The 23,535-nt window shown below is 38.8% G+C and overlaps 1 protein-coding gene across 3 annotated transcripts in view; it reads left to right on the top strand.

The window, feature by feature from the left end:
- Nucleotides 1–23,535, top strand: part of slc8a3 (solute carrier family 8 member 3) — a 71,697-nt gene that overhangs the window by 34,852 nt on the left and 13,310 nt on the right. For 2 of the 3 annotated variants that reach the window (XM_079842480.1, XM_079842481.1), the window contains exons 3-6: nucleotides 6,264–6,370; nucleotides 21,202–21,219; nucleotides 21,992–22,116; nucleotides 22,219–22,318. In XM_079842480.1, coding sequence (XP_079698606.1) covers nucleotides 6,264–6,370; nucleotides 21,202–21,219; nucleotides 21,992–22,116; nucleotides 22,219–22,318 — 350 coding nt within the window. The remainder of the gene's footprint in view (nucleotides 1–6,263; nucleotides 6,371–21,201; nucleotides 21,220–21,991; nucleotides 22,117–22,218; nucleotides 22,319–23,535) is intronic. The other variant, XM_079842482.1, reaches the window with a different exon arrangement.

Genomic DNA, 23,535 nt, shown 5'->3' on the forward strand with positions numbered 1-23,535 from the left:
TTGAACACAACATTTTCATTTGCACCCTTGATTAGCCGGTTCAGGTGTGTTTGATTAGAGACGCCATTAAACTCTGCGGTGTGTGCTGATATTTCGGAGGTTTTGATTTGTATGAATGAATTAATTAGGAAATTTGAACACAAAGCTTCCCTAGCTTCATAGGTCGTGAATCTGTATATGGTGATCACGAATTCTGGCACTGGTAAGGACAGTAAAGGACGCTGGCTCACTACACATTGGGACACTGATGACTCTATTTCCGGCGACGTGACAACGTCCTCATTGTACAACATCACTACTGGTATTTATGAACAACAGCAGAGCTTATATCTTTCTGACATTACTTGTAATGTTATTTAAAGTACATTGTGATAAATACTTTGCTTGTTACATATACGTGCAAAATTTCAGCCATAAATAAATTATAAATGTTAGCAAGATTATGTTCATTGCCTGTCTAGTGATGTATGTTTATGCTGAAATATAATTCAATAATGGTTTGTATTTTTAAAAACGTCTATCACATGTCGTTATAGTGAGTTGGCTCACGTGATTTATATTCCATGCTTTAATACTTCCGTTAAGGGAACACCGTGAGCATCGATACTCCCTGGTTTTCACTGTGCATTGTGGGTCTTTTTAGGGAGTGAACGTTTCAGTGCCGCCCTAGTAGGATATTACGATTGAGACAACTCTTAAAATGGCCGACTCCCTGATCAGTGCCCTGACTATTGAACTAGGGAGCTGATTGAAACGCACCCAAAATATCCTACCACTTATCGTGGGCACAAGTTCTCATTACATGGACAAGATTTTATCATTTGTCACTGTATCAGGCTTGATTAGGTACGAGGTAAAGCTTTGTTCAGACGGGAGTCAAAATGAGAGTTTTTTTTTATGTACACAAACTAAAATCCATTTATTCAATGTTGTGTAATTGCTGATCCACTCCTCATCTATATCTAGTTTGCATTGTGAAAAATTAAAGATTATTTTAAAAATATTAATAATTTAAACAGTTGTAATTACATTTTTGGAATTGGGTTTTAGTCTGAACAGTCATAACAGATTTCAAATAGATTTGTATGTTGTTTAGGACAAGCATGCACAATGTTTACAGATGTGTGAATTAATTGATTTCTACTCACATGAGGCATTCACTATGTATAACACATGATATGCATGAACATAAATGCATGTTCCTGCACATGACAGAAAAAAAAACTCTTTTCTTTCCAATTTGACAACTACTATATAGTCTCTTGGTGTTGTTGCTGACTTGTAAGTCATCCAGTGTAAACATACCAGATATTAGCTACACATTTTGATCTAGTTTTATTCCTTGCTAAATGAATACGTGACTGGGACAGTGTGAACAACGCATTTAAGATTAGAGCACCATTGACTAAAATTCCTTCCATATGTGTGGATGATATTAGTAGACAGGTCTACTAAGAAATATATTGTTTTGTCAGTGCAACACAATTGTAGTAACCTTGGCTGAATTGGGCAGCATTAGTTCCGAAATATAGAAATAACACACCTTAAATATCTCTATGGGATTTGATGTTGTTTGCTCTGGGTTTTAAGGATGCATTTGACTGTACCGTCTTAAAATAAATACAGATTTTATTGCCCACATTCACACTGTCCAACAGTTTTTTTCCACTCAAAAACACACCTGCCGAGAAACCTGTTGGACTGTGTGAAAATGTTGGCAGTGGGAATTTCTTATTTTTTTTATATTTTTTTTTTTATTATGACACGAGGAGCAAAAGGAGATGGAAAATGGAGTGGAGATTGATGAATAATAGATATCGAAAAGTTTTTAAAACCATCTCACTTTCTTTACTTAAAGGGATAGTACATACACTTTAGGCGTATTGCTTTAATTGAAGTTCCACATGTAACATTCTAGTGCTTGAGCTTTGTAGGATGTCAGGGAGCAGCAGAAGCAGCAGCAAGTGCCTGGAGTTGTTATGGCAACCCGATACTTTTCAAGCAGACTTGCTGATAGATGTTCTAGAATGAAGGTATCGGCAAATCAGCTTGCAAAGGCAACGAAACAGTTCTGCAGTGATTCTGTTGAGATTTGCAAACAAAGCCAGAGACTGTTGACAGCTGAAACTGGGAGGCAGTTATGTTTTTTTTAGTGAATTGTCAGAACACTGGGACACACCTTGTGAAACTGGGTTTATCTCGGTTAACAGGACGTCTGGTCATCCTAGATCACATTTCAGAACGCAGTGGTGCGTGAAAGTGTGTTTCGGCTTAAGATCGCATTTAATACCTGGAGTGGAAAAAGAATAGAGGAGGAATGTTGTCTTTTCTGATTTTGAGCACATGTGCAATGTTTAGATTCAATTGCAATCTGCCGAGTCACTGGAGCTCGGAACGGGTGGAGAAGCCACTGTAAGGGTTTTTTTCACAAGACAGGAATAAATCTTGTTTACTGTATATCCTTTACTTCTAGCATGCACACATATACACTCACACACTCTCTCTCTCTCTCTCTCTCTCTCTCTCTCTCTCTCTCTCTCTCTCTCTCTCTCTCTCTCTCTCTCTCTCTCTCTCTCTCTCTCACACTCACACACACACACACACACACACACACACATTGGGTTTCCGTGTTTTATGTGGACTTCCCATAGACATAATGCTTTTTATATTGGACAAACTGTATATTCTATCCCCTTCCCCTACCCCTAAACCTACCCATCACAGAAAACTTTCTGCATTTTACATTTTCAAAAAAAAAAACCCTAAAACATAATTTAGTATGATTTATAAGCTGTTTTCCTTATAGGGATGAAACAAATGCCCACACAACTGAGATTTTGTTCCTGCAATGTAGGGTTTACCAGGACCACAAAACAACACACGCACGCAAACACACACAATGGCAAGAAAACAGAATAGAAATAAAGAAATAGTGAAGGTTTGAGACACATGAGTGTCAATTTCAACTTAATTTTAAAATATATTTAATTATTTTATATGATACTGTTTTTTGTAATTTTATATATATATTTTTATATATATATAAAAATGATGTCATGTTCTAGAGTACAACCAGCCAACAAATGTCACACAAATCCAATTTCTGATGGTTGTTTTTCCTTGTCACTTTCTGCATAATGATCTCATTATCGGACAGGTTTTCTGAAAAATAAAATGTTTTGGCTGTTTTGGAAGGATTTATAAAATTACATTAATATAAATCTGGCTGTATTTACAGCAAATTAGTGTTTTATGTTGTTTTTTTGTAAATCCATTTTAAATGTTTTAACCATTTATTGAATAATTTTAATAAAAATTATAATTACTGCTTTTATTGCCCATTAAAATGAATTACTTTACTAAAGTTTACTAAAGTTAGTCTATTTATAGATTAATTAATTTGTACTTCGCAAACCAAACTTCTTACATAAATGTCATAAACCTTTTATATATATTTAAAAAAGCATAACATGGTGGAAAGTGAAAGTTTACCCCAAGTTCACTTTGTGACATTTTGATATATTTTTTCTATCTAAAACTTTACTGTCACTTTTCAGCAGGTTAATTCATCCTTGAATTCATAATATTACAAAAGATTGCAAATAAATGCTGTTCTTTTGAACTTTCTATTCATCAAAGAATCCAGGAAAAAATGTATTGTGGTTTCCACAAAATATTGCGCAGTACAACTGTTTTCAACATTGATAATAATAAATGTTTCTTGAGCACCAAATCAGCATTTAGAATGATTTCTGAAGGATCATGTGACACTCTACATTTACATTTAATTCATTCCGATTGATGAATCTGAACATATAGTGTTTACATGAATGATAAATAAAGTGATTGAGTTGATGTGCGTGCTTATATGTCACAAGCTTCAAATCGAAAAAATATTTTTGACATGCGCACACTGCACAAATATACAGAGTTTCCCGCTTTTTGCACAAACTAACCATTCTCCTACATTGCTTCTTTTCTTTGCTTTAAAGAGCTGACTTAACAAAAGGACTGGTGGGACGTTGTCCTGCACCACTTCACATACGATGAGTGGAAGGAGAATATTTTGAATGACACAACAGTCATTTATGACACTTCATTCAATAACAACAGCAGCTCGTTCCACGCATCACACATCATTCGCCATTTCTACGTCATTACACATGCACAGTACTTTCCAGCTCAGTTTTTTTAAGTGTTTACATGTCCTCTCGATCAGATCAGAAGAGGTTTAAACCACCACTTACAATCCGAATGAAATTCGGATCCGACTGACGTTGTTACATGTGACTTTTTCAATTCTGACTGTGCTACTGGACAATCGGATTATTAGAGTCCATTTAAACGCAGCTACTGAGTACTGGAGTATTGGCTGCTGAAAATTCCGCTAACTTTATTGTTCCTTTATACATATATGATGGAGACATGAAAATGTAGCGCACTGTAGGAATGACCTACATCAGATCACAGACCCAGCATGCAGCCCTGTCATGTCTGTCTTTGTGTGTGTGTTGTCTCTCCCTTCGCTGTGCGAGAGCGAGTGAGAGAGACTGAGAGGACGTTTGAGTATAATGTGTCCACTAATGGAGGGGAAACAGGGCAGAGCAGAAGGGAATGAGAACATGAGTATGTTAGACTGAAAGACATATTAGAGAGAGATGAAGAGGTGTGGGTCTGCAGACAGCTGTACTGTGAGTAACTGATCCGAATGGAGCGACAGGGATGTTCACAGTTCAAACATGCACATGCACACATACACACACATCCACACAGAAACGCTCATTGAAACTCAGCTGAAACAGGTGTTACTCACAGTCATAGAGAAACCAGGTCAACATCAATCACATGCCGAGTTATAAATACACACGCACATGCTGAGAATTTAGCAATGAAAGAGTGACAGGGAGGAAAAATGGATGTTACAAATAAGAGGTGTTAAGAGACACCCTTCTTAAATAAACAGTCATGTAGGCTGAATGGCTGATCAACAATTTGCCAGTTTTGGGCTACAGCTATGTAGCTAGCTAAAATACTACTACTCTACAAAAATAAGTAAATACATAAATAGTTACGCTATAGTGAAAGCTAACCTTTTGAGAATTAGCTTGCAACATTAGGATGCTTTCATAATTCTTTATATAATTTGTTCTTATGCATGTTTATTGAAGAACCAAAAACATTCACAAAGACAGTATAAAAATGATATTGTCGATTTTCATGTATGTATGTATGTATGTACATACACTATCATTCAGAATGTTTTGGGTTTGCAAGATTTCTCATATGTTCACCAAGGTTGCATTTATTTGATCAAAATACAGTAAAAAAAACAGTACTATTTTTGAAATATTATTACAATTTAAAATAACTGTTTTCTATTTTAATATATTTTAAATATATTCCTGTGATGGCAAAGCAGAATTTTCAGCATCATTACTCCAGTCTTCAGTGTCACATGATCCTTCTGAAATCATTTTAATATGATGATTTGCTGCTCAAAAACATTTCTTATTATTATTATCAAAGTTGAAAACAGTTGTGCTGCTGCTTAATATTTTTGTACAAATTGTGATGCATTTTTTCCCCAGGATTCTTAGATTAATAGAAAAAGAACAGCATTTATTTATGGTCTTAATAAGTATTAATTTCTTTCAAAATAAAACAATCTTACTGAACCCAAACAGCAGTGTATATATGGATGTTTTTGAACAATTGTGTCACACAAATGTCATTCACAAGCATCATATGCAGTTGCCGAACGTTTTTCATAGCTGTAAAATGATCGAATGCATTTACAGGTTTTGTTTCAGTTGATTGTAGGCTGAAAAGAGCGATTTGAACATCGCTAATTATGATTCTAAACTGACAGAAAACAGACACAAGACTTGATTGCTGAAATATTGTCAGAGAGAATGCAATATATTTGTCAATATTACAGCTACCTATAGCTTTATTGGTAAATAACTTTGCTAGTGAAAAGCTACATGATTTCTAATAGCGATGTTACAACCTTGGTAATGAGAAATTAAAATACTAGCTTTATTATTTGTAGTGATGCCACAAACAATAGGGTCTAGAGTTTGAACTAAAACCCATCACTGTTTTATCTTGCAGATAACCTTTTTGTCAGCAAAAATTATTGTAACATGACAGCTAGGAGAATGAATCATAGAAAGAGTGTTTGACCTCTGACCTCAGGATAGTCCACTGACCCCCTCCCTTGATCTCTGACTCTCTTTTCTCTCTCTATTTTTCTCTCTCAGTAAAACCATACAGGTTAAGATTATCGACGATGAGGAGTATGAAAAAAACAAAAACTTCTACCTGGAGCTAGCTGAACCACGCATGGTGGACATGAGCCTCCAGAAAGGTAAAACACACACCTATCAATGTACTCATAGAAAGACCACATCCTTTTTTTTTTTTCTTTTTTTTTTTTTGCTGTTCATCTATTCACTCCATTTTGATTCATCCAGTGGTTCTTTATCAGGTCATGAGAGCACATTACCATGACCGTGAGTTTATATGTTATTCTGCTGTCTTCATGTTTCATGATGTTTTCATTGGTAGCAGTAAGCGTCTTGTTATTTTATGAGATTTACGATAGAGTGCATTCATGTACATTCAAATGTGTACACGCAGTGAGATTTGTTTTTGAAAGAATAATTTTATTTAGCAAGGACGCATTTAATTAATCAAACGTGACAGTAAATTAATTTCTTATGAACTTGCTATTCATCAAAGAATCCTGAAGAAATGTATCACAGTTTCCACAACGTCTCTTAAGCCCGGGACACACCAAGCCAACGTGCGCTCCTCTGTCCATGATAGTTTGGTTTTGGTTCTGTTTCGGGATTTGGAAATTCATGCACGTGCTTTGGCTTATGATTGTTCTAATTAGTTGCGTGTTAGTGTCTTGTTTTGTTTGAGCACATGGCTTGTGATTGTGTTCACTGGCCAACTTAGTTTTTTCAGTGTGTTCCGTACCGTTGGCTCTAGTCGGACGCTGTCTTGTTTTCTTTGGCCGATTCTACATGTTGGGCCATCGGTGAGAGAGAGAACTCTGATTGGCTGTTCAGCTTAGTGAACAAGTCAGTGCACGAGAATAAGTGCAATCGCCGATTGCCAACAAAACACAGACATTTGATGCAGTTTCACTCACCGCCTGCAGTTTCGACTCATGACCGGGAACAAACAAACACACTTGCGGAAAAAAAAAATACATCTGCTGTTTCCGAAGGATCATGTGACACTGAACACTGAAAATTCAGCTTGGCCATCACTGGAATTAATTACATTTGATAAATATATATTAAAATAGAAAACGTATTTTAAATTGTAATAGTACTTAACATTTATTACTGTTTTACTATATTTCTGATCAAATAAATGCAACCTTGGTGAGCATAAGAGACTTCTTTCAAAAACATCAAAAAATCTTACCGTCCAGCACCGACTGTATGAATGATTACTACCAGTAGAGGGCATCCAGGATGACCCCACAGATTCAAATAAAGTCCACTGAGATGGACCGCTCATTGAAAAATGAATGGGAAAATGTCAGGGTTGAGATTAGGAATGAGGCAAGGACTCAGAGATGCAGAGAAATTGGCTTTTATTTCCCCACGTGGGGTAAACCGTTCAGCTTGACTTGGCACTACATGACATGGCTTCAGGGATCAGGACACAAGGAATGTATGACAACCAAGTGGCACAGGACTGAAAACACAAGGAGAATAAATAGGGAGCAAACAAGGCAGGTAACAAGGGAGAGCAGGTGGGGCAACTGAACCAATAATCAGATAACAATATGGGTGGGGTTAAAGAATTAGTTAACTTTAAAATAAAAATTACCCCAAGATTTACTCACCCTCAAGCCCCCCTAGGTGTATATGTCTGTCTTCTTTCTGATGAAGACAATCGGAGTTATATTAATACATTTGTGTGAGAAAAATATCCATATTTAACATGTTATAAAGTAAAATATCTAGCTTCCACCAGACTGCCTTCTGGATTCAATTTACAATTTGACGCGGCGTAGGACGTAGTGCAAGCGTTTTGAACTGTGAGAGGCGTTGCACTTTCTTCATAAGTTGAATACGGAAGACGATCTGGCGGAAGCTAGATATTTTACTTTAGTAAGTTTTAAATATGGATATTTTTCTTACACAAACGCATTGCTATATATATATATATATATATATATATATATATATATATATATATATATATATATATAGGTGGGGAAATCATGGGATTATTTTCATTTTAAAGTGAACTAATCCTTTAAGACAATAGACAGGAGAGCACATGGCACAAAGAAACAAACATAAACATTAACAAGACACTAACACGCAGCTAATCAGAATAATCATAAGCCAAAGCACATGCATGAATGTCCAAAGCGAACTCGCAACCGCACACTTACCATAACAAGGCAAGACATAGAGGTGTCACGAACCAAGAATAAACAGACCGATGTGACCAAACCCTGACAGAAAAATCACAACCCTCAAAATGGCGGCTGTGCTGGAGGCATGTGCAGAAAGTAGCTCACTTGCTAACATATAAAAGCTAATATAAAAATTAAGCTTGCACCATCACAAACCCTCTTTTGGTGTTAAAAAACTACTGTTAGTATTTTCTAAAGACACGTAGTGAAAAATTTGCGCTGAAAAGGCATGGACAGGGTTATTTTTGCAGCTGACCTTATTGCATATGCATTTGTAGGAGTTTCCCTTTCAGACACAACATTTATGGGAGGAGAGTATTTAATGAATCACACATGGTGATTTACTAAGGTTTGCACTTGTCAATTTGGGTGTTTGCGCCATTATTTACCTACCAAAAAAACATGTCTTAAACCAGACGCTAATTGTTGGTTGTTATGGCGCACAGTCAGTAGATTACGCGCAGAACTTTCCACTCCTATCTGCATTCTTTTTATGCCCTGTTTAGTAAATCTGGCCCTAACTGCCTTAATGGTAAAATAACCTTTTTTGTCTTTTGCTCTAGAATGGATATGTCTTTTAGCAGGACCAGCTTAAAATTATGTATTTTGCCTATTTTGAGCTGAAAAGGCAATCTTTGTCAGATAACATAAACATAAGGTTAGCCAACAGTTACTGAGATATCCCAATTCAAGTAGATCAGATGCCTATTGCCTAGATATAAAATAGCTACCCAGGGGCATGACCAAGATGGCCGCCAAGTGGACTGACTTGCTTTAAAGGGAATTTTACTCAAAGCACATGAATCCGATGAAGACCCACAGGGCGCAGATCTCAAACTGACTCATCTCCGACTCACACAAGAAATGCTGTGATGATGTTTTTGTAATGCTTTAAAAATGGCAACGTTCCCGTCTTTGTCTTCCAGTTTTTATATAGTTTCCAAAATGCCTTGAATGCCTTATATCGTTTCCAAAATGCCTTGAGACTGTTGTTTAGGAAACTATGTGAAGGATTGGCAAGCAGTGTTGCTTTTTCACTGACTCCTTTGGAGTTTCAGTAAACATTGACCTTAAATGCCAGTGCAAGAACTCAAGGAGTGTGAGAAATGAATGCAAACACACTCACACACACACACACACACACACACACACACACACACACACACAACAAGTAGTCAAGTGTGTCTCTCAATATCTCTCCATAAATCAGGCAGACGTGTTCAATGCTACCAGCACCCACACCGCAGCACTGCGGTACAGTACTGTGTGTGTGTGTGTGTGTGTGTGTGTGTTTGCATGTATGCATGTGTCCTTGTCCCAGTATTATACCCTTCAGAAAGAATGAGAGATGAAGAACAGCTGGTCCTCTCTGTTTGAGCTCTCATCTCGCCTGGACAACATTAAACAACCTACTTATTAACTTACCTAAGCCCACAAAAAAACATGTTAGCTTGTCTCCTCACTTGTGTGCTTGTAAACAAGGAGTTTATTAATTAATCATTAGATATTTCTTTATTTTTATGCCAGCATGGACTTCGATACAATTTAATTTTGATGTACCGAGAAACCTTAGGAAAAAAAGTTCCTCAGATCAGATATATGCGCATTCATGACTATAATTTGTTTTGACAACCAATAATGAGGATTTGAACATTCTTGTTTCCATGGGAAACTGCATTCTGTTAATTGTAGGAGTTATATTGTGCTGTTTGTAATTTAGCGATTGTTGTTCTGATTCTGATTCCTCCTAATGAAATTCTGGTTCCTTGATGATTCAGTAAACAATCATCGAGTCAGATTGAAAGAATTGTTCACCGGAAAACGAAAATTCTGTCTTTAATTATTCACCTTCATGCTTTTCCAAACACATATTATTCTGTTTCACTGCGTAGATTCAGTAACGTATGTTTAAAAAATATATATATATATTAGTCTTCTATGCTGACAGATAAAAGATTGTATCAAATGGATAGTTGTTTTTGAAACTGAACCTGTAATAGGAGACACATCACTTGTCCTACATCAAAACATGACTTTAGAAATGCTGATCATGTGCTGTCGCTGCAGAATATGTTGAGGGATCTAAAGAAACATTCTCAGCTTTATACATCTAAATACAGGATGCATTCTTTGGCATTGAACCCATCCACCAACTGGATATATAGTGGGGCAAAAAAAGTATTTTTGTCAGCCACCAATTGTGCAAGTTCTCCCACTTAAAAAGATGAGAGTGGCCTGTAATTTTCATCATGGAATACTGGTATACTTCAACTATGAGAGACAGAATGAGAAGAAAAGAATCCAGAAAAGCACATTGTCTGATTTTTAAAGAATTTATTTGCAAATGATGGTGGAAAATAAGTATTTGGTCAATAACAAAAGTTAATTTCAATACTTTGTTATATACCCTTTGTTGGCAATGGCAGAGGTCAAATGTTTTCTGTATGTCTCCACAAGGTTTTTACAAACTTTTGCTGGTAGTTTGGCCCATTCCTCCATGCAGATCTCCTCTAGAGCAGTGATGTTTTGGGGCTATCGCTGGGCAACACAGATTTTCAACTCCCTCCAAAGATTTTCTATGGGGTTGAGATCTGGAGACTGGCTAAGCCACTCCAGGACCTTGAAATGCTTCTTATGAAGCCACTCCTTCGTTGCCCGGGCGGTGTGTTTGGGATCATTGTCATGCTGAAAGACCCAGCCACGTTTCATCTTCAATGCTGAAGATGAATCCCTTGCTGATGAAAGGAGGTTTTTACTCAAAATCTCAAGATACATGGCCCCATTCATTCTTTCCTTTACACGGATCAGTCGTCCTGGTCCCTTTGCAGAAAAACAGCCCCAAAGCTTCACAGTAGGTATGGTGTTCTTTGGATGCAACTTAGCATTCTTTCTCCTCCAAACACGACAAGTTGAGTTTTTACCAAAAAGTTATATTTTGGTTTCATCTGACCATATGACATTCTCCCAATCCTCTTCTGGATCATCCAAATGCTCTCTAGCAAACTTCAGACAGGCCCGGACATGTACTGGCTTAAGCAGGGGGACACGTCTGGCACTGCAGGATTTGAGTCCCTGGCGGCGTAGTGTGTTACTGATGGTAGCCTTTGTTACTTTGGTCCCAGCTCTCTGCAGGTCATTCACTAGGTCCCCCTGTGTGGTTCTGGGATTTTTGCTCACCGTTCTTGTGATCATTTTGACCCCACGGGGTGAGATCTTGCGTGGAGCCCCAGATCGAGGGAGATTATCAGTGGTCTTGTATGTCTTCCCTTTTCTAATAATTACTCCCACAGTTGATTTCTTCACACCAAGCTGCTTACCTATTGCAGATTCAGTCTTCCCAGCCTGGGGCAGGTCTACAATTTTGTTTCTGGTGTCCTTTGACAGCTCTTTGGTCTTGGCCATACAATCGGAGTTATATTAAAAATGTCCTGTCTAATCCAAGCATTATAATGGCAGTAAATGGCAGCCCAATAAAAAAAGTGCATCCATCCATTGTAAAAGTAATCCACGCGGCTCCGGGGAGTTAATAAAGACATTCTAAAGTTAATTGATGGGTTTGTGTAAGAAAAATATACATATTTAAAACTTTATGAAGTAAAATATCTAGCCTCCGGTGGACCGCCTTCCGTATTCAACTTGCGAAGAAACGCCTCTCGCAAAATGCTTGCGCTACGTCCGACGTCATACGCACCAGTTATGCTTTTTTAAAGGTCCCATGGCATGAAATTTTCATTTTATGATTTTTTTCAACATTAATTTGAGTTCCCCTAGCCTGAATATTGTCCCCAAGTGGCTAGAAATTTTGATTGGTGTAAACCCGAGTTGTGGCTTTCTTTCTCTGCCTTTGAGAAAATGACAGCCCAGATGAGCTGATCTGGAATTTTCCTGTTATGACCTCATAACAGCTCCCTTTCCTCTGCCCAGAGAATTTGGCACGCCCATGTAAGCGCTATATTTGTCCTCAAGAGATCATGGCTTGTGAACGAGTGAATGCTGGCAGTTTCTCAGTGTTTGGATGTACAAATGAAAACAGAAGTCTTTTTTCAGTTCCTTCTGATTTGTAATCAGTGATCTCTTATGTGTAGCTAATTATTTATTATTCGTGCACACGCTGTGGCTTCTCTCTCTCCCGACACAGAACGGTGTTTTCGTGTTTTCTATCTTGTGAGTCAGTGTTTTTGTACGTCCTCGTCGCGTCTATCAGTTCTATGTGCATACAGTCGTTTCTGCTCAACATCAGCAGAGTAACATCTTTAAAGATAAACCTCACACACGCCGAGGCTCGGGCTGCACTGGCCGGTCGGCCTTCAACATCACCGACCCCCAGTACTGCACCTGGCCCACAGCGGAGGCGCCTTACACGGGGCGAGATTAAGCAGAAGGGGGGTAAGCCTGAGCGTATCCGGGCTAGCCAGCTATCCCCACAATAAACTGGATTACATTCGATTACTGCTGTTGTCTTTGTTTGCGCTGTGTACTCAATGCGCATCACTGACGCTTTTCATATGATAGGAACATATCTAAAAATAATGCTATAATCAACACCTACTCATAACTCGTTCATCTCCTGAAATGGTTCATTACATGTGTTACAAAGTTGGTAGAATAAGGAGGAAGACGGACTCGGTGTGACTGGGACTCGTGTTTATTCAGAACTCTCAGATACAAACAAAATAAACTTGCGCTGACAGACAACGCTCTCATAACTCAGTAGTTACTATAAATAACTTTGTTAGCAATCGCTCAGTCTCTGGTACATTAGTGATGTCCGGTTCGCGAACGAATCATTCTTTTGAACTGGTTCTTTTTAGTGATCCGAATCAGTTCTCCAAATCGGACTGAATCGTTCTAAACGGTTCGCGTCTCCAGTCAGCGCTGATCCATAATTTACTAGAGTTACTAACTTTCTGACATGTGACAGCCCCTCCGTCTAGAAATAAACTAATAACCTGAAGTATATGCTGTAACTACAACAGTTCACTGAACTGAGACGTGCTGAGAACTGATGAGAAGTGAACTCAGGTCCATCCGTCTCTCTGGCAGCAGCTCGTGCCTCATAGACCTCGTTAAACCATGCCCCCTCCGCTCATTTCAAATGCTAAGATGTCAGCCAATCACAACAGTGGGCGTTTTTACTGAAGTCTCACAGCAGACACGCCTCTTGAAACAGGGCATTCAGCCACAGGGCAAACAGCAGTATAGAAAAAATGCCTTTTTATTTCTAAATTATGATATTTTATGATGTAAAAATCATACTAACAATATAAGTACACCTCAGGAAACATTATAAAATAATAGAAAAATGCCATGCCATGGGACCTTTAAATAAGTTGAATACAGAAGGCGGTCCACCGGAAGCTAGATGTTTTAATTTATAACGTGTTAAATATGGATATTTTTCTTACAAAAACCCATCGCTTCACTTCAGAAGGGCTTTATTAACCCCCCAGAGCCGTGTGGAGTACTTTTATAATGGATGGATGCACTTTTTTGGGCTTCAAATTTTGGGCTGCCATTCACTGTCATTATAATGCTTGGAAGAGCCAGGACATATTTTAATACAACTCCGATTGTATTCGTCTGAAAGAAGAATGTCATATACACCTAGGATGGCTTGAAGGTGAGTAAACCATGGGGTAATTTTCATTTCTGGGTGAACTATCCATGTATGGCTCGTTCAGAGTCAGACCAAGGAAGATAACTATAATGATAAAGGCATAGTTTTAAAAATTGTTCTAAAAATAAAAAAATACCTGAGTCCACCCCACAGCTACTGTACAACGATAACAGCACAAAGAAACAATATCGTTTGAATCACTTTCAGAACAGTTTTTTCAGCTGATGAACGATTAAAATATTGACAGGCAATCAGAATCCATACTTTTTTAAATGGCTTGAGAAAACTGCAGCACACATAATAAACAGAACAATATTGTGCGTTACTGTGGACTCTAATAGAGTTATCTGTATACCGTAGTTATCGTTCTTGGTGTGAACAGGCCTTTAGTCTCTAGTGCCACCATTTTCCAGACCTGCAAACTACCTGGAGTCTCCAGAAGTACTTGCTAAGGCAAGGAATCCTGAAACATGACCTCAATTAATAAGAATCACAAGCTGAAGTGTTGTGAAATACATGAAGACTGATTTTTAAAGAAGTTTTATGGGCAGATAGAATATTACCTTGCCTAATAATGATGCATTCTCTCTCTATTTATATATATGTGTGAGAGAGAGAGAGAGAGAGAGAGAGAGAGAGAATTTTCTTGTTTTTCTCATATATTTTTGTCAACATGTTTTAATTAAAATGGTTTAATTATTGTCATGATCCCCATTTCTCATCTTTATTGACCTTACAAACATAAACTCCAAGGACAAAACAAACAAATAACCTTTTGCTAACTAAATTATTGTTAGTCATTCATACAACATTAACACCAGAGCTTTGACAGGTGATAGAGACAGCTGAGCAGTGTGAAAGACAGACAAGAGATGGTGAGAAAAGTACAGACAGAAGAGGTGTGAGACAAGCAAGCAGTGAGACAGGCGAAGAGAGACAGACAGTAAAGGGGCGAGGCTGGTGAGGAGTGAATGATAGACACATGAGGAAAGATAAATGGGGGGATACAACAGAGGAGAGAGCGATCCTGCAGACTATCGCTTGTGCTGTATCTGTGTGTGATTAATATCCTGTGGAGCTCAAACCTGCAACACCCCTACCACATGTCCCACATGAATATGTTTAAAGACAAGATCATCCGAAGTGAATCATTTTATCACGGAATTGCCAACAACTCACAAAAATATCACCTCACACTGTGTGTGTGTGTGTGTGTGCGTGCGTGCGTGCGTGCGTGCGTGTGTGTGTGTTGCGATCTCAGAAATCACGTGTGTGATGGGGGTAGCTGTGAATGAGTCAACAACAGGGGAGTTTTCGCCTGAATATCGACACCTACATCCCACGATCCCATTACCTCCCATAACATAGGGCGGAGAGAGCCTGGAGTCTGGGATCTGTTGCCAGGGTACCATCAGCTGTTGCTAGCGCTGGTGTGCAGTAGATTTGCACTGAACTGTTGAATCAAAGCTTCCAAGAAAGAACAGCGCTAGAGAAAGAAAGTGACAAATAGATTAAATGAATTCCTTTGTGTGTTTGACACGTCTGTGTGTGCTGTCATGAAACCGACATGTTGAAAAGCCTAGAGCTGACGATGCTACACAAATTACAGGTTGATAATGTGCATCAAGACACCCCCCACCCCTTTTCGCAGACACATTCAAGCATAAATTATGGGCTTATTTACACATCCAGCTTCTCATTATGGGTCGATATTTTCATCTCAGCACACACACATACACGCACACTTAATCAAAGCTTGTTTGTTCGCCATCTCATTCATCCTCAGCAACAGAAAATTACAGCACTGATTACAGAACTATTAAAGTCATTATACACACAAAAAGAAACAAGAGTAATGGAGAGACAGAGAAATTGATTCCTTTAGTTGGTGCTCATAATTGTGTAAATGTGTGTGGGTCAGGAAACTAATAAATGTTGTAAAAAATCCTTGTTGTTAATTTGGGATACCTAACACATTAACAAATGGAACATTATTGTTTTAAAGTGATATTTCATCCAAAAATGACAATTGTCATAATATATCCCAGTGATCCCATAGCAAACTTTCAAAGAAGCCTCAATGACTTAAAGGGTTAGTTCTGTCGTTCTGTCATTAATTACTCACCCTCATGTCAATCCAAACCCGTAAGACTTTCGCTCATCTTTGGACACAAATTAAGATCTTTTTAATGAAATCTGAGAGATTTCTGTCCCTCCATTGACAGCCAATGCAAGTACCACTTTCAAGCCCTAGAAAGGTAATAAAGACAACATTAAGTAATCCATATGGTTTAACCTCAATTTTATGAAGTGCTTTGTTTTGTTTTTTACCATTTTATTTGCAGAATATTAATCTATGTTGCATTCACACTGCAACGTCTACTCTCGCATCAACACAACACACATGCTCTCATGAACGCATATTGGAGATTCATATTTTGGAAATAAATTGGTAAATTGAGGCTAAAGCACTGGAGTCACACGGAGTAGTCTTTACTACCTTTTTGGGGCTTGAAAGTGGTAGTTGCTTAGGCTGTCAATGGAGGGACAGAAAGCTCTCAGATTTCTTTAAAAAGATCTTCATTTGTGTTCTGAATAGGTTAGTAAAGGCCTTCTTCGCTTGTGTAAGAAAAATATCCATATTTAACATGTTATAAAGTAAAATATCTAGCTTCCGGTGGACCGCCTTCCTTATATTACGGAAAAAGCATGATGTGATGTATAACGTCGGACGTAGCGTATGTGTTTTGAACTGTGGGGTTACACTTTCTGCTTAAGTTGAATATGGAAGGTGGTCTGGCTAGATATTTTACTTTATTAAGTTTCAAATGTGGATATGCTATTATAAAGCTGGGATACTTACATCAGGATACTTAATATAACTCTGTTTCGTGTTCGCCTGAAAGAAGAAAGTCATATACACGTAGGATGGCTTGAGGGTGAATAAATCATGGAGTAATTTTCATCTTAAAGTGAACTAATCCTTTAATGCTAGAATTTTCATTTTTGGGTGAACTGACCCTTTAAAATTATTTAAAACAATTAAAGGGGTCATGAACTGCATTTTTTAAAATTGTTTTATGATGTTTCCTGGGGTGCACTTATAAATAAAAAAGGCATTTATAAATTATAAATTATAAATAAAAGGCATTTTTCCTACCCTGATTTTAGTCTTCTGCTCAGAACGCTCTGTTTTAAGGGGCGTGTCCACTGGGAGACTTCAGTGTAAAAACCCACTGCTGTGATTGGCTAACATCTTTGCATTTGAAATAGTATTACCTCTTTTACATTTGAAATAGTATTACCTCTTTTACATTTGAAATAGTATTACCTCTCCCTCTTTTAGCTCATTTTTACAATTACAGCTCTCATGGTTAACTAATCGTGAAAAGTGTTGCATTATATTTAGATCTATGGCATCATATTTAGATCTATGGCATTATATTTAGCTCTATGGCATTATATTAAGATCGTGGCATGAAAGGTTGTAGTGATGATTATTGTACATGCACAAGCAGTGATGAAAGCAGTGATCTCGTCATTGCAACTCAGTTTCTGTACACTAACGAATGCTTTCATCTTCACTAACTGTGCAAACGTGATATAGTTAAGAGATTCATTGAATAAAACGGGATTCACTGATAAACGCGCCACTGATAAACTCTCCTGTTTGATTGACAGCTGCAGCGCACTTTGCTCAAAGGATTGCAAAGGGAGCTTTCTTTGATCGCTTTCTTTATAGAATTTAATCACTGTTAAATAACAGATTATTTTCATCCTACTAAGAGAAACAAAGCAAGTTGATGTTTAGTCACTGGTCTGATTTACTGACACAGACAAAGAACATCTGACTACATGAATCATCACATTTCAGATCAGGCATTAGAATGAACACAGTCACAGCACAATATTTTGTAATCCTCAACGGCATGTTTATTGCTTTGTAGCTCGAAGGTTTAACACTAGGCCTATGTTACATCCGTGAATCGGGGGTCGGGGCTAAACAGGCAGTGATGAAGTAGGCGTTGACATTCTTGTGAGGTGCTTGCTTCCCTTTGACATCATAGATCCCAACTTTCTAGATCCCAACAAAATAAAAAATTGTCCGGTTCCCTGACACACTGCCGCTCGGTCCTCATAGATCCCAACTTTGAAAAACCTGTCGTTTGCTGGGCCTGGTGTCTATTAAAGCTTTTCTTTGACTAACAAGGATGTTTTCAGCTCTGAAAGTTACAGGATATTCTTATATTACCATGACCTTTTATATATCAAAAGCTCAAGGGAAAGTTGATTTCTCAATTCATCACCCCTTTAAACAATTAATATATTTCTTATTTTAGTTCACCACCTAAGGTACCTGCTGTCTTGAAAAGCCTCAATAAATAAAGTATGACTTCTAGACCTGAAATATCATGTAAATTAATTAAATCGTAAAATTATCATTTTGAGAATGAATATACATTCTGTTATGCCACACTGAAAAATATTTTATTGGATAGAAATAGAGTGAAATATTTATAAATCATCATCCTTAATTCTTATCCAGTAAATTACTAAAATCTGGAAAAGTCATGTGTAGTAACGAGGTATGTAGGTTCAGGAAAGAAGGAGGCGGGAACCGGCGAACAATAAACAACAAACTTTAATCAAAATAGTACAAACAAAATGAAAGTAAAAGCGACAGCCCCTCACGGACGACTGCCGCGCACATACATAAACAAAACGTAAACAAAATACAAATCATAATCCAGGCCTGGTCCTCTCTCGTCCTTCACTGTCGTCGCTCCTCCTTTATACTCCCGTCACTCCTCCGTGAGACATGAGGCCAACGGCACGCAGCTGGCGCTCATCATCACTAATGACCGCGGCCTCGTCCCGCTCTCACGGTCCCTCAGCCTCGCTGCTCGCCACATCATGAAGCCTCTGATTATTGTTGGACCCCATTGACTTTAATGGTTGGACCCCAACCCCCCCATACCACAGAAAAAAAGAAAGAAATAAAGTCGTACAGGTTTGGAACGGCATGAGGGTAAATAAATGACATTATTATCGCTTTAAGTGTTCCCAAATACAACCCCAAATCAGAAAAAGTTGGGACAGTATGGAAAACGCAAATAAATAAAAAAAGAAGTGATTTCTAAATTTACTTTGACTTGTATTTCATTGCAGACAATATGAACACAAAATATTTCATGTTTTGTCTGGTCAACTTCATGTCATTTGTAAATATGCATCCTTTCCTGTCATTCAGACCTGCAACACATTTAAAAAAAAGTTGGGACAGGAGCAATTTAGGGCTAGTAATGAGGTAAAATGGTTAAATAATGATGTGATTTGAAACAGGTGATGTCAACAGGTGATTGTAATTATGATCTGGTACAAAAGCAGCATCCAAGAAAGGTCTAATCCTTTAGGAGCAAAGATGGGCCGAGGATCGCCAGTTTGCCAACAAATACGTGAGAAAATTATTGAAATGTTTAAAAACAATGTTCCTCAAAGAAAGATAGGAAGAGATTTGGATATTTCACATTCAACAGTGCATAACATAATTAAAAGATTCAAGGAATCTGGAGGAATTTCAGTGCGTAAAGGACAAGGGCGCAAGCCTAAGCTGAACAACCGTGATCTCCGATCCCTCAGGCGGCACTGCATCAAGAATCGTCATTCATCTATAAGCGATATCACCACATGGGCTCAGGACTACTTTGGCAAACCTTTGTCAAGTACCACAATACGTAGTTACATCCACAAATGCCAGTTAAAACTGTACTGTGCCAAAAGGAAGCCCTATGTTAACAGTGTCCAGAAGCGCCGTCGACTTCTCTGGACTCGGAGGCATCTGGGATGGACCATCACACAGTGGAATCGTGTACTGTGGTCAGATGAATCAGTATTTCAGGTATTTTTTGGGAGGAATGGACGCCGTGTGCTCCGGACCAAAGAAGAAAAGGATAATCCAGACTGTTACCAGCAACAAGTCCAAAAGCCAGGATCTGTCATGGTATGGGGTTGTGTCAGTGCCCTTGGCAAAGGTAACTTGTACTTCTGTGAAGGCACCATTAATGCTGAAAAGTACATAGAGATTTTGGAGCATAATATGCTGCCTTCAAGAAGACATCTTTTCCAGGGACGTCCATGCATATTTCAACAAGACAATGCAAAACCACATTCTGCACACATTACAAAGTCCTGGCTGTGGAGGAAGAGGGTACGGGTACTTGACTGGCCTGCCTGCAGTCCCGACCTGTCTCCAATAGAGAATGTGTGGCGCATTTTGAAGCGCAAAATGCGACAACGAAGACCCCGGACTGTTGCCCACCTTAAGACTTGTTTGCAGGAAGAATGGGACAAAATTACACCTGAAACACGTCATCACTTGGTGTCTTCAGTCCCTAAACATCTTTTAAGTGTTGTGAAAAGGAATGGCAACATTACAAAGTGGTAAATGCTTTACTGTCCCAACTTTTTTTAAAATGTGTTGTAGGTCTGAATGACAGGAAAGGATGCATATTTACAAATGACATGAAGTTGACCAGACAAAACATGAAATATTTTTTGTTCATATTGTCTGCAATGAAATACAAGTCAAAGTAAATTTAGAAATCACTTTTTTCAAAAAAAAAAATTATTTGCGTTTTCCATACTGTCCCAACTTTTTCTGATTTGGGGTTGTAATATTTAAATATAAAAATGCACAAAAAATTCTGTGGGTTAGAGGGCAGACAATATCATTAACTGAGTAAAAAAACGATTGAAGCCAATGGAAAATCCGCATTACGATAGGAAAGCAAACGTGTGTGAAAAATCAGCTTAGCTTTAGCACCTCTTTCGCTACATCTCAAACGCTACCACGACACTCCCGTTGCCAAGGGCAACCACCTGCTCTGGTGCTCTAGATCAGCCCACACTATCACATCTGATCACATCTGCCCAGTCACACCTGTCGCACCTGTCCGGCTCGGAGATTCTGGGCAGGGTGATGAAACGCCAGAGGCTGCGAATATTTTTATTCATGTTTATCGGAGTAAATAAATCCTGTCCAACATCTCACTGCATTTCCCTCCACCATTATTTGTCTAATTTGTTCTTCATGTCATTCCACCCCTCCCTTTTCTCTTCTATCCACACACAGCTCTGTTATTAGCTGATGGTAAGTTTGAGTTGTGTATGTGTGTGTGTGTGTGTGTGTGTGTGTGAGGCAAGATGAGGCCATCTGCAGTAATTGTGGTCTCGTCTGCCTCACTCTGTGGATGAACACACACGTGTGTCACCAGGTTTGTGTGTGTTGTAACACGTGCACGAGAAGATAAGCTTTGGGTTGCAGGGTCTTTTGAAAGTTCATCTCAACTTTCAGGCTTTTTTGTGTATCTGTGGTGCGCGTGTGGATGTTGTGCTGTTGTCCTTCTGAATCACTCAATTCAACAGCACAGCTCACACTTGTTTCAGCTAAACAAAGTTTGTCTGTTAATCTGTCGTGTGTGTTTGCATGTGTAGTCTCTTAAGTAAGAGAAACTATAGTGACAGTCGGCCTCATTCATAAAACAACAGCAGAACCAATTTCTGTATAAATTGTTGGTAAAAGTGCTGTTACATAAGTAGTCACATTTGATTCAGTGCGACAACTTACGCACGAATGACTTTATGAACGTTTTACACAAATTCGCTGTGCTTGAGTTTCCTGAATGAGTTGACTCTAAATACGCACATGAATTTAGTGTATTTAAATGCACAATGAATATTCAAGAATATGAATGAATAGTCTATGAATAATCTTTAAAAGGCAGGCATTACAGAGTGCATGTGCATACTCTTACTGAAATAATCTGAAAGTCTTTACTAATGTGTGTGTGTGTGTGTGTTTGATGTACTAATATGACACAATCCAACATCAACGCTTCTCTCGGTCTCTTAATCTCTTGTAGATATTCCAGACAGGAAGATGTCATCAGAGGAAGAGGAAGCGAGAAGAATAGCGGAGATGGGGAAGCCTGTATTGGGCGAGCATGCAAAAATAGAGATCATCATTGAGGAGTCGTATGAGTTTAAGGTACACACACATGACCAGCAGCAGTATTTTGCACTGTGGAAGGATCTTTATTATGATTATTATTTAACATCTGTTTTGTGTTGCTGTGTGTTTTTGCTGTAGAGTACAGTAGATAAGCTGATCAAGAAGACTAACCTGGCTCTGGTCGTGGGAACAAATTCCTGGAGAGAACAATTCATGGAGGCCATAACCGTCAGTGCAGGTGATTACCAACACTGAAACAATTTCTAGACACCAGTTATATCTATCATCCACCATATATATTCCATATACACCGATCAGGCATAACATTATGACAGGTGAAGTGAATAACACTGATTATCTCTTCATCGCGGCACCTGTTAGTGGGTGGGATATATTAGGCAGCAAGTGAACATTTTGTCCTCAAAGCAGGAAAAATGGGCAAGCGTAAGGATTTGAGTGAGTTTAACAAAGGCCAAATTGTGATTGTCAGATTGTCAATTGTCAGAGCTTCTCCAAAACTGCAGCTCTTGTGGGGTGTTCCCGGTCTGCAGTGGTCAGTATCTATCAAAAATGGTCCAAGGAAGGAACAGTTGGTGAACCGGCGACAGGTTCATGGGAGGCCACGGCTCATTGATGCACGTGGGGAGCGAAGCCTGGCCCGTGTGGTCCGATCAAACAGACGAGCTACTGTAGCTCAAATTGCTCAAGAAGTTAATGCTGGTTCTGATAGAAAGGTGTCAGAATACACAGTGCATCAGAGTTTGTTGTGTTTGTGGCTGCCTAGCCACAGACCAGTCAGGATGCCCATGCTGACCCCTGTCCACCGCCGAAAGCACCAACAGTGGGCACGAATCACACTGCCTTCGCCGGCCTGCCTTCTTCCCATAGTGCATCCTGGTGCCATGTGTTCCTCAGGTAAGCGATGCACACTGTTGGCAATGTGCAATGTTCTGCTGGGAAACCTTGGGTCCTGCCATCCATGTGGATGTTACTTTGACATGTACCACCTACCCAAGCATTGTTGCAGACCATGTACACCCTTTCATGGAAACGGTATTCCCTGGTGGCTGTGGCCTCTTTCAGCAGGATAATGTGCCCTGCCACAAAGCAAAAATGGTTCAGTAATGATTTGAGGAGCATAACGAGTTTGAGGTGTTGACTTGGCCTCCAAATTCCCCAGATCTCAATCCAATCGAGCATCTGTGGGATGTGCTGAACAAACAAGTCCAATCCATGGAGGCCCCGCCTCGTAACTCACAGGATTTAAAGGATCTGCTGCTAACATCTTGGTGCCAAAGACCACAGCACACCTTCAGGGGTCTATGGAGTCCATTCCTTGATGGGTCAGGGGGGTTTTGGCAGCAAAAGGGGGACCAACACAATATTAGAAAGGTGATCAATAATGTTATGCTTGATCGGAGTATACATAAATATATAAATATAAGGGGTCAGTAA

The sequence above is a fragment of the Gobio gobio genome (assembly GCF_949357685.1).
Source record: "Gobio gobio genome assembly, chromosome: 18".
NCBI classification, from domain to species: Eukaryota; Metazoa; Chordata; class Actinopteri; order Cypriniformes; family Gobionidae; genus Gobio; species Gobio gobio.